Source organism: Pleurodeles waltl, chromosome 4_2 (assembly GCF_031143425.1).
Source record: "Pleurodeles waltl isolate 20211129_DDA chromosome 4_2, aPleWal1.hap1.20221129, whole genome shotgun sequence".
Taxonomy (NCBI): Eukaryota; Metazoa; Chordata; class Amphibia; order Caudata; family Salamandridae; genus Pleurodeles; species Pleurodeles waltl.
In genome coordinates, this window is record NC_090443.1 from 1,057,480,051 (window position 1) to 1,057,501,081 (window position 21,031).

Genomic DNA, 21,031 nt, shown 5'->3' on the forward strand with positions numbered 1-21,031 from the left:
TACACACACAACAGCTCTATCAGCAGTCTGTCAGCCATTCTATACACACAACAGCTCTATCTGTAGTATGTCAGCCATTCTATACACACAACAGCTCTATCCTCAGTCTGCCGGCCATTCTATACACACAACACTTCTATCCGCAGTCTATCAGCCATTCTATACACAGAACAGCTATATCAGCAGTGTGTCAGCCATTCTATACACACAACAGTCAGCCATGTTATACACACAACTGCCTTTCCACAGTCTGTCAGCCACTCTATACACACAACAGCGCTATCAGTAGTCTGTCAGCCATTCTATACACACAAAAGCTCTCTCAGTTCTCTGTGAGCCATTTTATACACACAACAGCTCTATCCGAAGTCTGTCAGCCATTGTATACACCCACACAGATCTATCAGCAGTCTGTCAGCCATTCTATATACAGAATAGCTCTATCCACAGTCTGTCAGCCATTCTATACACACCACAGCTCTATCTGTAGTCTGTCAGCCATTCTATATACACAGAATAGCTCTATCCACAGTCTGTCAGCCCTTCCCTGCACACAAAAGCTCTATCCGCAGTCTGTCAGCCATTCTATACACAGAACAGCTCTATCCGCAGTCTGTCAGCCATTCTATGCACACAACAGCTCTATCTGTAGTCTGTCAGGCATTCTATGCACACAACAGCTCTATCTGTAGTCTGTCAGGCATTCTATGCACACAACAGCTCTATCTGTAGTCTGTCAGGCATTCTATGCACACAACAGCTCTATCTGTAGTCTGTCAGGCATTCTATGCACACAACAGTGATATCAGCAGTCTGCCAGCCTTTCTATACACACAAGAGCTCTATGGACTGTATGCCACCTCTTACATACAACCAGTAGGCCCTATCCACTGGGCACCAGGGTTTCACCTTGGGCAACCCTGGAGAAGCCCTCTTTGTCCATGGACCCCGCCGTTGCTCACCGTGTTTTCTGCCCAGGTAGCGCAGGATGGCGCTGGTTTGGAAAAGCGCAAAGTCCCCATCTCGGAGCCTTGGCAGCTGCCCGAAGAGCTGTATGTGTCATGGGAAGAGACAGGTGTCAGTGCCTACCATGGGCAAAGAGGAGAATTCACAAGTTAGCGCTGACCAGCACTTACCAAGGGGGTCTTGTCGTACTGTCCTTGCAGCCAGCTCCTGGCGGACACCACGTCCTCTGTCCAGGGCTGGCCCTGGTCCGACAGGAGGAGGCGGAAGGGCTCAGCCCGTCCTGGGATGTGAGGCAGGAAGAAAGATGTAGGGGAGTATTACACTTATTCATTTAGTTATCTCTTGGTTTATTTATTTATGCATTCTTACATATAGCGCTTGCATTACCAAGAGGTGTCAGAGCGCTTTACAATAGAGCGAAAGACGTTACCTAGTAGGTGGCAATTGATTGGTTATTATGTGACTGGGGCAGATGAGATCATTAGAGGGGGCAGGAGTGAGATGAGGGGAAATTAACAGCAGAGTATGAGGGTTGAAGGGAAGTATGAGCCTTTACCATGGAGGGAGGGCCAGAGAAGAGCAGAAGGCGAGTACTCTTGAAAGCAGGGGTGAGAGAAGAGTGGGTAAGACTAACGTATAGATGAAGAGAGGTGACAAGGGGGAAGTAACAGCTTAGTACCAAGGTGCAGGGGTAAGAGAATGGAGAGTAAGACAGTAGGATGAATAGGAGGGGTGAGAGAAGAGAGTGGGTGTACCTTAGAATAGAAGAGGGGTGAGCGGAGAGCAGAGCAGAGCGGAGAGGAGGAGACGCGAGAGAAGAGGAGAAATAAAACAGTGTGGAGAGGAGGAGATGTGAGAGCAGAGTAGAGAAAGACCAGTGAGGAGAGGAGGAGACGTGAGAGAGGAGGAGAGAAAGACCAGTAAGGAGAGGAGGAGACGTGAGAGAAGAGGAGAGAAAGACCAGTGAGGAGAGGAGGAGACGTGAGAGAAGAGGAGAGAAAGACCAGTGAGGAGAGGAGGAGACGTGAGAGCAGAGTAGAGAAAAACCAGTGTGGAGAGGAGGAGACGTGAGAGAGGAGGAGAGAAAGACCAGTGAGGAGAGGAGGAGACGTGAGAGCAGAGTAGAGAAAGACCAGTGAGGAGAGGAGGAGACGTGAGAGAGGAGGAGAGAAAGACCAGTGAGGAGAGGAGGAGACGTGAGAGAAGAGGAGAGAAAGACCAGTGAGGAGAGGAGGAGACGTGAGAGAAGACGAGTGAGAGACCAGTGAGGAGAGCAGGAGACGTGAGAGAAGACGAGAGAAAGAAAAGTGAGGAGAGGAGGAGACATGAGAGAAGAGGAGAGAAAGACCAGTGAGGAGAGGAGGAGACGTGAGAGAAGATGAGTGAGAGACCAGTGAGGAGAGGAGGAGACGTGAGAGAGGAGGAGAGAAAGACCAGTGAGGAGAGGAGGAGACGTGAGAGAAGAGGAGAGAAAGACCAGTGAGGAGAGGAGGAGACGTGAGAGAAGACGAGTGAGAGACCAGTGAGGAGAGGAGGAGACGTGAGAGAGGAGGAGAGAAAGACCAGTGAGGAGAGGAGGAGACGTGAGAGAAGAGGAGAGAAAGACCAGTGAGGAGAGGAGGAGACGTGAGAGAAGACGAGTGAGAGACCAGTGAGGAGAGGAGGAGACGTGAGAGAAGAGGAGAGAAAGACCAGTGAGGAGAGGAGGAGACGTGAGAGAAGAGGAGAGAAAGACCAGTGAGGAGAGGAGGAGACGTGAGAGAAGACGAGTGAGAGACCAGTGAGGAGAGGAGGAGACGTGAGAGAAGACGAGTGAGAGACCAGTGAGGAGAGGAGGAGACGTGAGAGAAGAGGAGAGAAAGACCAGTGAGGAGAGGAGGAGACGTGAGAGAAGACGAGTGAGAGACCAGTGAGGAGAGGAGGAGACGTGAGAGAGGAGGAGAGAAAGACCAGTGAGGAGAGGAGGAGACGTGAGAGAAGAGGAGAGAAAGACCAGTGAGGAGAGGAGGAGACGTGAGAGAAGACGAGTGAGAGACCAGTGAGGAGAGGAGGAGACGTGAGAGAAGAGTAGAGAAAGACCAGTAAGGAGAGGAGGAGACGTGAGAGAAGAGGAGAGAAAGACCAGTGAGGAGAGGAGGAGACGTGAGAGAGGAGGAGAGAAAGACCAGTGAGGAGAGGAGGAGACGTGAGAGAAGACGAGTGAGAGACCAGTGAGGAGAGGAGGAGACGTGAGAGAAGAGGAGAGAAAGACCAGTGAGGAGAGGAGGAGACGTGAGAGAAGACGAGTGAGAGACCAGTGAGGAGAGGAGGAGACGTGAGAGAGGAGGAGAGAAAGACCAGTGAGGAGAGGAGGAGACGTGAGAGAAGAGGAGAGAAAGACCAGTGAGGAGAGGAGGAGACGTGAGAGAAGACGAGTGAGAGACCAGTGAGGAGAGGAGGAGACGTGAGAGAAGAGTAGAGAAAGACCAGTAAGGAGAGGAGGAGACGTGAGAGAAGAGGAGAGAAAGACCAGTGAGGAGAGGAGGAGACGTGAGAGAAGACGAGTGAGAGACCAGTGAGGAGAGGAGGAGACGTGAGAGAAGAGGAGAGAAAGACCAGTGAGGAGAGGAGGAGACGTGAGAGAAGACGAGTGAGAGACCAGTGAGGAGAGGAGGAGACGTGAGAGAGGAGGAGAGAAAGACCAGTGAAGAGAGGAGGAGACGTGAGAGAAGAGGAGAGAAAGACCAGTGAGGAGAGGAGGAGACGTGAGAGAAGACGAGTGAGAGACCAGTGAGGAGAGGAGGAGACGTGAGAGAGGAGGAGAGAAAGACCAGTGAGGAGAGGAGGAGATGTGAGAGAAGAGGAGAGAAAGACCAGTAAGGAGAGGAGGAGACGTGAGAGAAGAGGAGAGAAAGACCAGTGAGTAGAACAGGAGACGTGATAGAAGAGGAGAGAAAGACCAGTGAGGAGAGGAGAGAAAGACATGAGAGAAGACGAGTGAGAGACCAGTGAGGAGAGGAGGAGACGTGAGTGAAGAGGAGATAAAGACGAGTAAGGAGAGGAGGAGACGTGAGAGAAGAGGAGAGAAAGACCAGTGAGGAGAGGAGGAGACGTGAGAGAAGACGAGTGAGAGACCAGTGAGGAGAGGAGGAGACGTGAGAGAGGAGGAGAGAAAGACCAGTGAAGAGAGCAGGAGACGTGAGAGAGGAGGAGAGAAAGACCAGTGAGGAGAGGAGGAGACATGAGAGAAGAGGAGAGAAAGACCAGTGAGGAGAGGAGGAGACGTGAGAGAAGACGAGTGAGAGACCAGTGAGGAGAGGAGGAGACGTGAGAGAAGAGGAGAGAAAGACCAGTGAGGAGAAGAGAGAAAGACATGAGAGAAGACGAGTGAGAGACCAGTGAGGAGAGGAGGAGACGTGAGTGAAGAGGAGATAAAGACGAGTAAGGAGAGGAGGAGACGTGAGAGAAGAGGAGAGAAAGACCAGTGAGGAGAGGAGGAGACGTGAGAGAAGGCGAGTGAGAGACCAGTGAGGAGAGGAGGAGACGTGAGAGAGGAGGAGAGAAAGACCAGTGAAGAGAGCAGGAGACGTGAGAGAGGAGGAGAGAAAGACCAGTGAGGAGAGGAGGAGACGTGAGAGAGGAGGAGAGAAAGACCAGTGAGGAGAGGAGGAGACATGAGAGAAGAGGAGAGAAAGACCAGTGAGGAGAGGAGGAGACGTGAGAGAAGACGAGTGAGAGACCAGTGAGGAGAGGAGGAGACGTGAGAGAAGACGAGTGAGAGACCAGTGAGGAGAGCAGGAGACGTGAGAGAAGAGGAGAGAAAGAAAAGTGAGGAGAGGAGGAGACATGAGAGAAGAGGAGAGAAAGACCAGTGAGGAGAGGAGTAGACGTGAGAGAAGAGGAGAATAAACACAATGTACAGAGGAAGAGAGCTGAGTAGCGGGGGGAGTGTGAGAAAAGGAGTGTGAGAAATGTGCAGGAAAGAAGAGGGGTGAGCAAACTGGAGAGTAAGAGCAGTGGGGAGAATAGGGGAGGTGAGAGGGCAGGTAGCAAGGAGAGAGAGTGTGGAGGATAATTAGATGGAGAGAAGGGGAGGGGAGGGGAGGGAGTTATTTGCAGGAGGAGAGAAGAATGATATTTGAGAAATGAAGAGGAGATAGGAGGGGGAAAGGAATAGAAAGGCGTGATAATCCATAGCCAGGCTGACAGACAGGAGTTAGTGAGACAGAGGAAACGTCGCCACTTACCGCGCAAATAGAAGTAGGTGATGGTGTACCCAGGCACTAGGAAAGAAAAAACACAGTATTAGCTCACTGAGTGACCTGCTTACCACCCACAGTGACAATGATGCCTAAAGTGACATTTTCCATCAACAGTCCAAGCACACATTTTTATTATAGTCCGGCCAAAACTTATTCACAGTCAATAAATGTTTCTGAAAAGTTATTAATTGTACAGATTTACAGGTTCACTTTCAGGCATTTACAGGCTTCAGACAAGCAGTCATTAAGAGCCCAGGTTCACATCCCATCTGCACAGGCTCAGAGTCACACACCATGTACCCGACAGCCACAGGGAGTTTCCTCTTCCTTATTCACCATTTCATTGACATGCGGATGTTTACTGTCTACATCCGGGGAAATACCCCTGAACCCTCCCCCTGGTCAGGAGCAGCCATGGCCACCAGGGGAGTAGCCCGGCCAGTGGGGTTTGGAGTGGGGGGTGAATTTGAAATTTCCCAACTAACAAAGCAGCAGGCTGCAGGGTGGAGGGGGTGGGATGGCCAAGGCTCAGGGTGGACTGTGTCTGTGAGAAAGAGGGTCTGCAATGATTTCCATTCGGTGGGCTCTGTCTGGAGTAGCTACCCTAAGCGATTGCCACTGGTTAGACTATTAGTAAGGATTCATCCAACCACGGTTTATGTGTCTGATTGGCAGGAGTGTGCCCGAAAGCTTGAGACTGGTGCAGCTTTCCAAGTCTACCACTGCCAATGTTTGTGAATTCCAAAACGTAGCACATTTACACCCATTCAAGGAGTACTTCTGTGGGCGCAGACTTACTAGTTTACTAGTTTTGGTAACTGATCACTAAATATATATTTATTATGACCCTGTGGCGAGCACCACTGGGTAGTTATATTTAAGTCAGCGTTTCCATAGGAACTGCCTTTTTATTTTCCTAATAACTTTGGCGCGATTGACAAATCTCCACAAAACATTCCAAAAAGTTTCTCTTTTTTGCCTACTTTGTGCATGAGATGATTCAGGTTGGTGTGTCACGCAGGGACTGAGAAAAATGGGGGTTCCCAAAATGCAAAATCTACATGCATTTTCCATACACTTTTTTTTAAGAAGCACTAATGAAAAAACTGCGGAACGGAATTACAGTAAATTTGGCAGGAAGCTAGAACTTGGTCCGCAGATGGTGCTTTCTGTGATTTGGTGTAAATCCTTCAGTAGTTTTGTCGATATTAAGCCGCAAAAATATTTATACTTTTGGATGGTTGGGCTCGAGGGACTCTTGCAAGAATACCTTGAACTCAATTTTTAAAAATAGAGCCTTCTAACTGGCCAAGGGTTTTTTTCACCCTTCGGCCAAACTGATCCAATCCTGAGATTCACAGCATCTGTTGAAGAAATAGAAACTGGATACAGAAGAAACTACTGAAAATGTGTGACCCCCCCAACTGTGTACATAGGGATCTCAATCCAGCCACTTGTGCCCCATGACTGTAGACATAGAGACAAGAGACTCAAGTAAAGAAATGTGAAAAAACCCTCACATGATGTGTACACCATATAGGACCAGGGGAACACCTGTCTTCCAGTCCTGACACCCTCAGGGGCCTTCAGCATGGATGGCTGAGGGAGACTGGTGCACACATCAAACACTCATGGACTTCTGGAACATGTCAGAACACTTTCTCCTCCTTCACGACCACCAGAGAAGCATCAGAAGGGATGCTCAGCCTGTTCCATGTAGTGTACCCCAGGGCTCGGCTCACTCTGCTAGCAGTTCATCCTTCACACACAGCTGCATGAAACAATAAGAAGGAGCCCTGGAGTGCCTGTTCACCAGCCAGGGGTGACTCTTCACCAGCCAGGGGTGACTCTTCACCAGCCAGGGGTGTCTGTTCACCAGCCAGGGGTGACTCTTCACCAGCCAGGCGTGACTCTTCACCAGCCATGGGTGACTTTTCACCAGCCAGGGGTGTCTGTTCACCAGCCAGGGGTGACTCTTCACCAGCCATGGGTGTCTGTTCACCAGCCAGGAGTGTTTGTTCACCAGCCATGGGTGACTCTTCACCAGCCATGGGTGTCTGTTCAAAAGCCAGGAGTGTCTATTCACCAGCCATGGGTGACTCTTCACCAGCCATGGGTGTCTGTTCACCAGCCAGGGGTGACTCTTCACCAGCCATGGGTGGCTCTTCACCAGCCATGGGTGTCTGTTCACCAGCCAGGGGTGACTCTTCACCAGCCATGGGTGACTCTTCACCAGCCATGGGTGTCTGTTCACCAGCCAGGGGTGACTCTTCACCAGCCATGGGTGGCTCTTCACCAGCCATGGGTGTCTGTTCACCAGCCAGGGGTGACTCTTCACCAGCCATGGGTGACTCTTCACCAGCCAGGGGTGTCTGTTCACCAGCCAGGGACGACTCTTCACCAGCCATGGGTGTTTGTTCAACAGCCAGGGGTGTCTGTTCACCAGCCAGGGGTGTCTGTTCACCAGCACATGGGTGGTGCCGCCTTTACAGTGAGAACTGTGATTGAGGGGATGGTAACGCCACTACCTGGTACCGGTAGCACAGTTCTGTGTGACCTCCAGCATCCAGACTGTCCTCTCTTCTAGAAGAGCCACTCCAGCGCCTTGATACCCTCATGGGTGATTTGCCACGCTTTATAAATCCTGATTGATTGATTGAATAAACTCTTCATGGCACAGCCGGGAGGATCATGGGATGATACCAACACAATCAGATCTGCCCACGGCCAAACCACCTGCTTGAGCTTACCCTCAAGGCAGGAGGAACATTCAGAGCTGCATTAATCGCACACAGAGCGACCACCTTTCAGGGAAACCTCAAGTTCCTCCTCCCCGACCAATGCTTAGCAAGAGGTTCTCAAGGGCTAGGAATGTCCTAGTGAGACAGGCTGTCCGTAGCACTCTTTGGAGTCACTTTGGGGTAGTTGCCCTCCCCAAGGGTCTTGTCCAATTGGCTAACGTGCTATCCTGAGCCGGGCCGGACTGGGAACCCAGAGCGGCCCTGGAAATGTTTCTTCGGCCAGCCCCCATACGGTGCATAGACCAGGTGCCTGACCACCACAAGGAACTTTGGCGGGGTTCTCCAAGAAAATCTGGGAAATTGTGTATTCTCAGTGCTTAATTTGTGCCTGTTGTTTCCCGTGTGGGGGCCAGCGCTTAGTTTTCTGCAGTTTTCTGCATCAGGCATTTACTGCGAGCAAAAGACACATATGGGAAAGACAGGGGAAGAGAAAAATGAAAAGGCAAAGAAAGGGAGTAGAAGGCTGCAAGAGTGAGCTGAAGAGGCAGGGAGTGGCTCTAATTGGATTAAAGAGGCCCGAGAAGGCTTTAGGATTACGCTGCCTTGATGATCTGTGTTTGCACATTTAATTGCAGCTGCCGCATGTTTCACAAGAGAGCTTCGGGCACCAGCACTTTTTTATTTACAAATTAAGCACTGTGTATTCTACAACACATTTTTCATTATATATTCAATTGTATTCGTTTTTAAAGCTTAGTAAATGACTCTCTTACAGTGCACCAGGATACGGCAATCTTCATTGGGACTCTTCAATGACTCCCTCCCCATCACCCTCTAACAGACCCCTCATCTCTCCATAGCGCCTCTCTCACATGTACTTCATTTGCTTTATAGCGCCTCCCTTACCAGCATGGGGTATGGAGCACTTTACATCACGCACATACATAGAGACAATGACTCATACCTGTGTAAATCGGCGTGTAGTAAATGTTACATAAGACAAAGGGGACTACAAGGTGTAGGATTCACGTCATCCACACTGGTGGCATTTTTAAGAGTGCTTGGACTGGGGAAACAAACTCAGATTCCAAACGTAACACAAAGTTATGGTTGGCTTTAGTAATAGCAATTTATTTCTACCTAAACAAACCCTTTTTAGCAAAATTAAGATAATCAAAGACTGGTAAAAAACATAACTTTCTACCCTGTACCGTGTAGTTTGTGTGCAGCTCTTTGATGGCAGTTCATAGCTCAGACTATGACTGTAATTTATGGACTGCACAGTAATAAAAGCATCTTTGTGACAAGCAGTAACCCACTGAGCTATGCACATAAAATACTGTTCTGTGATCTGCGTAGTACACGCTCTTTGCAGCAGGCACATTAACCCTCTGTGCTACCTTAGATGAGCCAAAACTGCCACCAGACAAAACTCTGATCTCTCTCCAGCAGGTACATTAATCACCAGAGTTATCTTGGCAGTTTATTGTTGCCTAAAAACTGTTGGATATACAAGGAACTCTGCAGTGCTACTGAAACTGCTGCACTGCTACACAGCCGCCCCCTTCCAGCCCCCGGGGAGACGCCCAACGCCCGGGGCGGTACCGCTGTGCCAGGCACAGGTGGTTTTACCAGTAAATGTGTTTCTGTGCAGAACCTGGGGGACCTGCAAGGCACAGGCCCGGACTAGTCCCGATTTGGAGCCGGACCGGGTAATCCTGTCTCGGCCTGGTGTCCCTGATAGGAATCCTGGGAAGTCCCGACGGCAGTGTCTGGGGCTGGGAAGGGCTGGGAGGGGCCCGAGAGGTGGTAACTCCCTCATAACACCGGCATCTCAGGGTGAGGTGCGTCTCTGAATGAGGAGTCCGATGCCACCCACTGTCCAAACCCCAGGCCGCGGCCTACAAGTGTCCTGGGGGAGCCCAACATTCATCAGAAATGAATCGATAGATCCATATCCCCAGGTTTGGAGTTTGCAGAGTAAATTGCACCTATTCTGAGCGTTCTGCACCAATCCCGACTGTTCTTTGTATATCATTCCTCTGTATATATCATTCTTCTGTATATATCATTCCTGTATATATCATTCCTCTATATACAGTGCTTTAAATGGAAAAGATAAGTGCAGGTACTCACCAAAAAGAGTGGTGGACTGGGGTGGAATTTGGGGTGGGCATAAGGGTGGTGCTAAGGGCGGGGCAAGGGGCGGGGATAGGTTTTTTAACATTCTAAGCTTTGTATGCCAGAAATCTGTATGCGCTGTAAGAATGAACGATGTATCTGTCCATGAGTTATTACACTAATGGCCATTTATATAGTACTTATATAAAAAGTGGTGATTATTAACCAAAGTAATCCTTCTTTAGCAATCTTAAAATAACAATGTATTGAGGAAAAAACAGCAACATTCCCAATGTATGCCTTGCTGTTTTCATGTATTTCCTTGATGCAGGTTCATGAATCATTAAGCTATATCCCAAGGATTTTAACGACAGGTAACACAAGGATCTCTGCAACAAAAACAGTATCCAACTGAGCTACCTACATAAACAAATCTGTGATCTGCATGTTTTATTCTGTGCATTATGGCAGACACGTTGATCCAGCCTTCCAGGGGGGCCTCTGATAGAGCCAGCACTGTTCTGGAGAGAGTCTCGCCCTGATGACCTTGACTAATTCTTAAACAGATTGTTTTAAATAGTGTTTTCCTTTAATATATTTTTAATGTAGGTGATGTTTGCATTTTACAGGCAAATGTGTTTATGTTTAATTCAACCTCCATACAAAAAGTTTCTTGTATCTCAAAACAGTACTTCACACATCAGAAAAGGGAGGGTGTCACAGAGATTATAGTAATAGTGAGCTGATGCTGTGTTAAAAACTTAAAATCACGTCACTTTCCCAGAATACTAGATGTAAACACATATAGAATTTCGCCGAGTGTGTCTGTGCACTGACAGTGTCCTACCCAAAGAGCGCCAAGAAGAGCTGAAACTGGATCATAAATTCAAAGCTGTTCCAAACAGGGGCACCCTAAATACTTTTGGCCAAGGGCCACGAAAACCTTAAGATGTCCCTGACTTACACATCCATTTCATACTCTGAATCACCTTCAGTTTCACACAAACACAAGTTCCACATTTCATTCTCACAGGCACAACTGTGCTTGCAAACTCGCACACTTTTGGCTTTTAATTTCCATCTCTCACATGCTTTCTGCTTTCTCCCATTGTGAAGCATTTTCGTTTTTCTCTTCCTCTGTCTTTTGCTTGCAGTAAATTCTTGAGGCAGAAAAATAAGTGGCGGCCCCCAAAAATAAGTGCCGGAGCTCAGCACCGGAGAAGAAACCACTGGCTCAAATTAAGCAGTGCTCACGTGTTGTCTTTTTACACATACACTGCCGGACAGTGGCAGCTCTCAAAAATGTTGTAGATCCTGCACCAGAAGCAGTGCCCTGAAGGATTCAGTAGTCACCATAAAAAAATACCAAATAATGGTCATTGTTGATCTTTGTTCTATGCATAATGTGTGTGGACTCCCAAAAAATATGTGAGCAGGGGCTGGTAGTCCCAAGTGGCCTCCTATGTAACATTTTAAATCCATCCCTGATTTTTACAATACATGCTTTATTGCTGAGATTTTTTAAATATCTTGCGTAGTATGAAAAAAAGAACTACAAATCCCAGAATTCACAGGTTTGGCCTTTAAAATTTAAAAATTGATGAAAATGTCACATCTTCCATGGACCATCTTCCATGTAACAATTAGTTTGGATCTGGTTTTCCATCTAAAGCAAGAGGTTGTCACTTGTAGAACGCTAAAAAAATCACTTATTTCGCCTCTAATGTCGTTTTTCTTTGAGGTTAATCGGGAAAGATGGTGGAGAGGGCAGGGATTTTCTTTCACGCAAACGCCTTCACTTTAAAAACACTGATGGGTGAAAAAGTGCCGGCATTTTAAACAACCTTACTAAACAAGCTGCACTGCCCTGAACAATGCTTCCCACACTCCTTCCCGTTAGGTTTCACAATCACCTTTTACGCTAAAGATAGCGCCCTGCAGCCTCCCCCTCCCCTCCCCTGGTAACTTCCAGTGCAGCTCAGGTAGCTCACGAGGCCTACAAACAACAGCCTGCTCCGGCGCTCTTACAGCAGCTCAACCCCGCTTCCCCCCTCTGAGGGGCACTTGAAACTGAAACTGCTGCCGAGGCAGGAATTCATGAGCAGCACCACTTGCGCCAATGCCAGGACCCCCGTGAGTACCGGTACTCTCCTTCTCGGAGGAAAAGTTCCGGTACTCAAGGGGAGAAAATAAAAAAGTGCTGGTACTCCGTACCAGTGAGTACCAGCCCATTTAAAGCACTGTCTATATATCATTCCTTTTCCTTAGTTACATTTCAGCAGGCTTGACATGTACCGGGGGTGTTGACTTTGTGGCGACTATCGGCTGTGGCACCAGCGGCGTAACAAAGGCCCCCGCAGACCCCGAGCTCCATCGGGCTCCCTCAGCACAGTACTCTGGCCTGAGACCTTCTGAGTGAGTCCGGAGGGGGGCCCCTCCATGTACTTTGCAGAGGGGCCCTTAGGTTTCGTTACTGTACACCCCACTCCACTTGTAATTGTGATTCCTGTACACACAGGTGCAAGCATCTGTTTGCACCAGGGTGGTTAACAAGCATTTGCAATGCAACGGGTCTCGTGTTTGCTTGAGTTAGAGCTATTAGCGTTGTAAATTCCTAACTGGACTTTTCTTGCTGCATAAATTGAATGTAAGAAGTGAAACAGTTGACATAAGCGAGTCAGTTCAAAGCGCCACAGCCGCCATGAGTGTGAGAGTTATTGGCTCCCTGCGTGAATGTCTAGAAACTATCGCGGCTGTGATGAAAGGCAAACGGAAACCAAAGGAGGGTCCATCACACGCGGCAACAGGAACTGATGTAAGGCAAACGGAAACCGGAGGAGGGGCCATCGCACGCTGTAACAGGAACTGATGTAAGGCAAACGGAAACCGGAGGAGGGGCCATCACACGCGGTAACAGGAAGTGATGTAAGGCAAACGGAAACCGGAGGAGGGGCCATCACACGCTGTAACAGGAACTGAAGTAAGGCAAATGGAAACCGGACGAGGGGCCATCACGCGCTGTAACAGGAACTGATGTAAGGCAAATGGAAACCGGACAGGGGGCCATCACACGCGGTAACAGGAAGTGATGTACGGCAAACGGAAACCGGACGAGGGGCCATCACATGCTGTAACAGGAAGTGATGTAAGGCAAATGGAAACCGGAGGAGGGGCCATCACACGCGGTAACAGGAAGTGATGTAAGGCAAACGGAAACCAGAGGAGGGGCCATCACACGCGGTAACAGGAAGTGATGTAAGGCAAAAAACCAGAGGAGGGGCCATCACACGCTGTAACAGGAGGAAGCGTAGCCAACAAAAATGTTCACTTTGTTAAAACGCCTGGGAAGGGAACTCAGCATACAAAGGAGGGACATTTCTCAAAATGCACCAATAAAAATGAAGTATTTAAAACAAGCACAGAAAGATTGAATAGCAAGAGTGGGTGCGGTTAAAAGCCCACAGAGAGATTACAACAGGACAGAGCGCTTGCGCGTTCGACGCTAAAAAGCAGTGCAGTCCTGATGAAGGCCTAAGGAGGAAGTGGAGATGTTTCGGGTAATTCTTGATGTCTGCCCCAAGAGTTCTGTGCAGTCCTCACAGCAGTATGTCCGATTCTGCTTGCAAGTATTAGAAATCGAGGGCCAAATTTATCAACATTTTGCATCGCCCTTGTGTCACTCGTAGCGACTGAGGGTGAAGTAAAACCTAGATTCAAACCATGCAAGGCCACCCTGTGTGGCCCCGTTGGGCCTGGTAAGTCTGGTGTAACACAAGGCAAAGCAAGTCACTGCCTTGTGCTAGACTGCATGGCAGGGGGCGTTGGCTGCTGGGGGAGTCACATGGGTGTTCCGATGCATCCAACCATGCATTCTGACACTTTCTCACTTTTACCAACACTGGTAGATCAGGGAATGCACCAAAACTGGTCGCTGGAAAAATAGCTGTACTTCTTCTCATTGTTTTGTTCTTTTGAAGCATTCTGCAGCACACATAGAAAGAGGAAATCACCTCTGAGAATTGTTTTTGTACAGGAAGGACCACCTTCCTGCACAAAAACAATCCTGCCTACAAGACAGCCACCCTTGCACCCCGACGCAAGGGTTTCGGCATTGGCGCAATAAATATTACCTATTTTTCTAAACTGGTGTGGTGTTCATTTTGTGGTGTTTTCACTGTGTTACTGTGTGTGTTGGTACAAATACTTTACACATTGCCTTTGAGATAAGCCTGACTGCTTGTGCCAAGCTACCAAGGGAGTGAGCAGGGGGTATCTTAAGTGGGTATCTCAATTGCCCTGCCTAGAGTGAGGGTCCCTGCTTGGACAGGTGGTGACCTGACTGCCAACCAGAGACCCCATTTCTAACAAGATCCTACATCATAAGGTGCAAACCAGCACCAGGAGGTCCTACATCATAAGGTACTGACGAGCACCATTAGATCCTACGCCATAGGACACAGACCCGCACCAGTAGATCTTAAGTCAAAAGGTCCAGACTTACACTAGGAGGATGTACATCCAAAGGCGCTGACCCGCACCGAGAGGTCCTACGTCATAAGACGCTGACCCGCACCAGGAGGTTCAACATCTTAAGCTGCTGACCCGCACCAGGAGGTCCTACATCATAAGGCGCTAACCCGCACCAGGAGGCCCTAAGTCATAAGGCGCTGACCCGCACCAGGAGGTCCTACATCTTAAGGTGCTGACCCGCACCAGGAGGTCCTACATCATAAGGCGCTGACCCGCACCAGGAGGTCCTACTTCACAAGGCGCTGACCCACACCAGGAGGTCCCACATCTTAAGGCGCTGACCCGCACCAGGAGGTCCTACTTCATAAGCCGCTGACCCGCACCAGGAGGTCCTACATCCTAAGGCGCTGACCCGCACCAGGAGGTCCTACATCATAAGGCGCTGACCTGCACCAGGAGGCCCTAAATCATAGGGCATAGACCCGCACCAGGAGGTCCTACATCATAAGGCGCTGACCCGCACCAGGAGGTCCTACATCATAAGGCGCTGACCCGCACCAGGAGGTCCTACTTCATAAGGCGCTGACCCGCACCAGGAGGTCCTACATCTTAAGGCGCTGACCCGCACCAGGAGGTCCTACATCATAAGGCGCTGACCCGCACCAGGAGGTCCTACATCTTAAGGCGCTGACCCGCACCAGGAGGTCCTACATCTTAAGGCGCTGACCCGCACCAGGAGGTCCTACATCATAAGGCGCTGACCCGCACCAGGAGGTCCTACATCTTAAGGCGCTGACCCGCACCAGGAGGTCCTACATCATAAGGCGCTGACCCGCACCAGGAGGTCCTACATCTTAAGGCGCTGACCCGCACCAGGAGGTCCTACATCATAAGGCGCTGGCCTGCACCAGGAGGTCCTACTTCATAAGGCGCTGACCCGCACCAGGAGGTCCTACATCTTAAGGCACTGGCCTGCACCAGGAGGTCCTACGTCATAAGGCGCTGACCCGCACCAGGAGGTCCTACTTCATAAGGCGCTGACCCGCACCAGGAGGTCCTACTTCTTAAGGCGCTGACCCGCACCAGGAGGTCCTACATCATAAGGGGCTGACCCGCACCAGGAGGTCCTACATCATAAGGCGCTGGCCTGCACCAGGAGGTCCTACATCATAAGGCACTGACCTACACCAGGAGGTCCTACCTCATAAGGCGCTGACCTGCACCAGGAGGTCCTACCTCATAAGGCGCTGACCCGCACCAGGAGGTCCCACATCTTAAGGCGCTGACCCGCACCAGGAGGTCCTACTTCATAAGCCGCTGACCCGCACCAGGAGGTCCTACATCCTAAGGCGCTGACCCGCACCAGGAGGTCCTACATCATAAGGCGCTGACCTGCACCAGGAGGCCCTAAATCATAGGGCATAGACCCGCACCAGGAGGTCCTACATCATAAGGCGCTGACCCGCACCAGGAGGTCCTACATCATAAGGCGCTGACCCGCACCAGGAGGTCCTACTTCATAAGGCGCTGACCCGCACCAGGAGGTCCTACTTCATAAGGCGCTGACCCGCACCAGGAGGTCCTACATCTTAAGGCGCTGACCCGCACCAGGAGGTCCTACATCGTAAGGCGCTGACCCGCACCAGGAGGTCCTACATCTTAAGGCGCTGACCCGCACCAGGAGGTCCTACATCGTAAGGCGCTGACCCGCACCAGGAGGTCCTACATCATAAGGCGCTGACCCGCACCAGGAGGTCCTACATCTTAAGGCGCTGACCCGCACCAGGAGGTCCTACATCATAAGGCGCTGACCCGCACCAGGAGGTCCTACATCTTAAGGCGCTGACCCGCACCAGGAGGTCCTACATCATAAGGCGCTGGCCTGCACCAGGAGGTCCTACTTCATAAGGCGCTGACCCGCACCAGGAGGTCCTACTTCATAAGGCGCTGACCCGCACCAGGAGGTCCTACATCTTAAGGCACTGGCCTGCACCAGGAGGTCCTACGTCATAAGGCGCTGACCCGCACCAGGAGGTCCTACTTCATAAGGCGCTGACCCGCACCAGGAGGTCCTACATCTTAAGGCGCTGACCCGCACCAGGAGGTCCTACATCATAAGGGGCTGACCCGCACCAGGAGGTCCTACATCATAAGGCGCTGGCCTGCACCAGGAGGTCCTACATCATAAGGCACTGACCTGCACCAGGAGGTCCTACCTCATAAGGCGCTGACCTGCACCAGGAGGTCCTACCTCATAAGGCGCTGATCTGCACCAGGAGGTCCTACATCTTAAGGCGCTGACCCGCACCAGGAGGTCCTACATCATAAGGCGCTGACCTGCACCAGGAGGTCCTACATCATAAGGCGCTGACCCGCACCAAGATGTCCTACGTCATTGTGTGCAGCCCCACACCAGGATGACACACATCATATGTTGCAGACCTGCACCAGGAGATGCTACGTCATAGGGCATTTGCTGTAAATGTTGTCAATCAATCACACTCATCGGAGACACATGCAGGACATGCGGCCTTTGGACATGCTTTGAGGCCATCACACTAGGAATGGCCCAGAATGGAAGAGTTTAAGGAGGTCCCCCTAAACGTAGACAAGGCATGTGCACTGTTGAAGCTATACTGGGCCCCAGAGTCACGGCTGGTGCGTGCCATAGAACCAGATCCCATGACCAGACACTTGCACACTTAGGGCATATTTACGAGGGGCTTGTGTCGCATTGCGTCACTTTTTGACGATCCAGAGGTGCAAGTCTTTCAGCCATATCTATGAGGCCACGTACAGCCACTTTTCATGGCGTCAGAGATATGGAGTAAGGCAACGCAGAACACATACAAAGAGGAAAACGCCTCGCAGGATTGTGTTTGTGCAGGAACAACAATCGTGCATACAACGCAGCCATCCTTGCAGCATGGTGCAATGGTGCCTTTATGGCGCTAGGCAGCCAACTGTGCACCAGCGCAGGGGGAAAGGACAGGAATGCACTGTATTTTATAAATATGGTGCATTCCGGCCCTTTCTCTTTGGCGGAGGGCAGCACAGCGAGGTGACCTGCAGCGCTGTCCAGAAATATGGACCTTGGGCCCTCAGGCTGCGCTAGTGCCAGCCCTGGTTAGGAGCCAGGACACCAGAGCTGGCCAGGGCGCAGCGGGCATTGCATTGGAAGCTGTCCCATGCACAGTCAGTCATGTACCAGCCCTGCCCAAGGCACCTCAGAACTGACCCCTTCTCTGGGTGAATGGGTGCAAGAACCTGAGGTGGAGGTGGCATCCAGGCAGGCAGAGTGCCAGAGCCCCATCCCCTGGGCACAGGTCCTGCGATGCCACTCTCGAGGCGTCAACCTGGTCTGGCCTCACCCTTGGCAGGGATCCTGCGGGCGCAGCTTCACGCACCTGCCAATTACAGGGGATTTGTGGCACGAGAGGGGGCAGAGGGGCAGTGGAGGCACCTGAGGCGGGTCCGGCAGGTAAGACAGGCCAGGTCCGTGCGTGGGAAGGAAAGGGAGGCTTGGCACTGAGTTGGGGAGAGCGCACATGTCCCTGGAAGAAGGGGGTGGGCGGCTGATTCTCAAATGTACCCTCGAGCAGAGCTGTGTTGGACCAAGGGGCGGCCAGCAGTGCCAGGCTGAGTGGAAACCAAAATCTTCCCTGGCAAAAAAACATCAAACGAGCCCCACACTGCCCGGGGGTATGGCTGGGTCAAGGAAGTCCATCCTGGTGGGAGAGCAGCAGTGGGCACGGGGGCAGAGGGTGTTTATACCCCATTCAATTAAGAATGGGCGGGGGCAGGCAAGCCAGAGATTACTGTTTTCATTTTCACAATCGGTGCAGCGCACTGTGCCAGGGTCCATACAGCTCACTAGTAGCTCGAGGTGCACAGAGGGGCTGTGCCTTCCACCGCCATGCTCACCATTGTAGAACTATCAACCTAAACAGAGTCCAAGCGCTAGCCCGTGCAGTGCAAAGTGCCAGGTCCATACAGCTAGCTCACAAATGCCCCGAAGCTCAGAGGGGGACTGTGCATCCCATTACAGTGCACTGTGCCAGGTCCATGCAGTCGGCTCACAAGTGCCTCGAGGCGCACAGAGGGGCTGCGTCCGCCCTTGCAGTGCACTGTGCCAGGTCCATGCAGCTAGCTCACAAATGCCTCGAAGCACAGAGGGGGGCTGTGCCCGCCCTTGTAGTTCACTGTGCCAGGGTCCATGTAGCTCACAAGTTCCACGAGGCACATAGAGGCGCTGTGCCCGCCCTTGAAGCGCACTGTACCAGGATCCGTGCAGCTCACAAGTGCCTCGAGGCACACAGAGGGGCTGTGGCTTCCCTTGCAGCGCACTGTGCTAGGACCCATGCAGCTCACAAGTGCTTCGAGGCGCACAGAAGCGCTATGCCCGCCCTTGCAGGGCAGAGTGCCAGGGTCCATGCAGCTCACACGTGCCTCTAGGCGCACAGAGCGGCTGTGCCCACCCTTGCAGGGCAGAGTGCCAGGGTCCATGCAGCTCACACGTGCCTCGAGGCGCAGAGAGCGGCTGTGCCCACCTTTGCAGGGCACACTGAAGCAGTGGTCTCATAATCAGTGTGACGTGGCCAGTGATTTAAAGGTTTGCTCGTGAGAAGGTCATGTTCGGAGATGTGCTTTGCAGACAGCCCACTGTCCCACTGTGAAAAGTAACCGCAGAAAATCCAGTGAACTTTCCCATTTCTGAGTTTCACCTACAGCAGGGGTCTTCAAAGTGGGTGGCGGCCCCCCTGGGGGGGAGGTGGAGGGGTGCTCAAGTGTTTTCAGGCGGGGGGGGGGGGGGGCAGGATCTGGCCAAAAGAAGCATTATACAGGTAACAGTGCTTTATTTTAAGCAGAACAAATATGATTTCATTTTTTTTTAAATAACAGAAATGAACTGCAATGTTTAAATAAATATAGACATATTAAAAAATTGCCAAATTAATAGAATTATTGTGAACAATTCTGAGGGTGTCCTGATAATTATTTTATTTCCACTGCAGGGGGGGACAGCACCAGTGACCTACAGTGACCACCTGGCATGGAGGCAAATTTGGGACAGAACGGTGAAAATTCAAGAGAAAGGGTCACAATTTAGGACAAAAATTCAGGATAAAAAGATCAGCGTTACCGCCACATCTGAGGATCGGCCACACCCCACTCCCCCCCCCCCCCCCCCCCAAGCCTGGTTCACAGCTCCTCGTGCTGGCTGCTCATTGGCTGTGCCCTGCGCGAGGCGTATACTGCCTTCAGATCATTAATTACGTCCTTGTTCATTAGTTAATGCCCTCATCCGCCCAACCCATTTAGGGCCACATGTAGGGCCTCCTGCGCAAGTGTGTGACACTGCTAGGCCTAACGTCGCAGCAATATTCGAATCGATATGCACATATCACTCGGACACTGATTCTGGGTTACTGGCCACGAGGGAAACTCCCTTGGCCTTTTTATTAGCTCCGGTTACGTCACCGGACACACCATCAGATATCTGGACGGCAGGGGAGATTAGGATCATCTCCCTCCACTTTTGTGCATCATGGGCTGGCCCATGACAAACATAACATTTCTCCTTTACCCAAAACAAACACAAAGAGATAACAAAATATCACAATAAAACACTGTCACGCCATGCAATATAGGTCTATACGAAACCCCCACAGAGGATCAGTCTACTATAAAATCTTGCAACTTGGTTGACCTTTGTGGGGAGTACGAAGATTGTAATACTCCAAACCGTGCCTAGGAGGTAATGAGTTGACTGGCTCAGAGCCAGACAATCCCTGATCAGGACCTTGGGTAACTTCCGAGCTCTGCATATCTACACCCTCTCGAGCAACCAACAGCGGGTCGTCAACCACCACCCCAGTGCTCGGGAGCAGAAAACGAGTGCTGCAACCACTCAAACTTCCTCCATCACCATCTTCAGACACGTTATCCGGTGAGAACTTCTGTTTCAGTTCCAACCCACCATCGGCCATGTGGAAACCTTTGAAAAATGAAACGTTCCTTGTGATGGTCTCTTGCAGTAACCATAGTGCCTTTCACTGCACTTACCACCCTTGGTTTTTCAAAAGGCAGCAGAAATTTTCTTCCACTTCTTCTATTGTATACAAGAATATGGTCCCCCACATGGATGTCCCGCTGCTTTGCTCTTCTCTTTCTTGACATCCTGTCATTTTTGTTTTTCCTTTTGGAGAGTGCTTCTTTTACTCGATCATAGAGTTTGGAAGGTTCCTGCACTTGAGGAATAGTGTCTCAAACTTGTTGATTCATGCACAAAGGGCTAGGCGTCTCTCCAGTGGTGGCATGAGGAGTGAGACGATAGTCCCATAAAAACACATATATCGTACAGTCGACATTATGACCACCTGCCACGGTAATCCATAATACCTTGTTGAGAGTTCTCATGAAGCGTTCCACTTCACCATTGGCCTGAGGCCACCAAGGAGTGATTTTTTTGTGAAGGACTCCAAGGGATTG

The 21,031-nt window shown here is 50.8% G+C and overlaps 1 protein-coding gene across 1 annotated transcript in view; it reads right to left on the reverse strand.

Annotated features, from left to right (window-relative positions):
• The window catches only part of LOC138293751 (glutathione S-transferase P-like), a 160,333-nt gene that overhangs the window by 118,528 nt on the left and 20,774 nt on the right, over positions 1–21,031 (reverse strand). The window contains exons 2-4 of the mRNA XM_069233091.1: positions 5,193–5,228; positions 1,137–1,246; positions 963–1,050 (exon numbers count right to left, since the gene is read on the reverse strand). Of these exons, the coding sequence (XP_069089192.1) occupies positions 963–1,050; positions 1,137–1,246; positions 5,193–5,228 (234 nt within the window). The remainder of the gene's footprint in view (positions 1–962; positions 1,051–1,136; positions 1,247–5,192; positions 5,229–21,031) is intronic.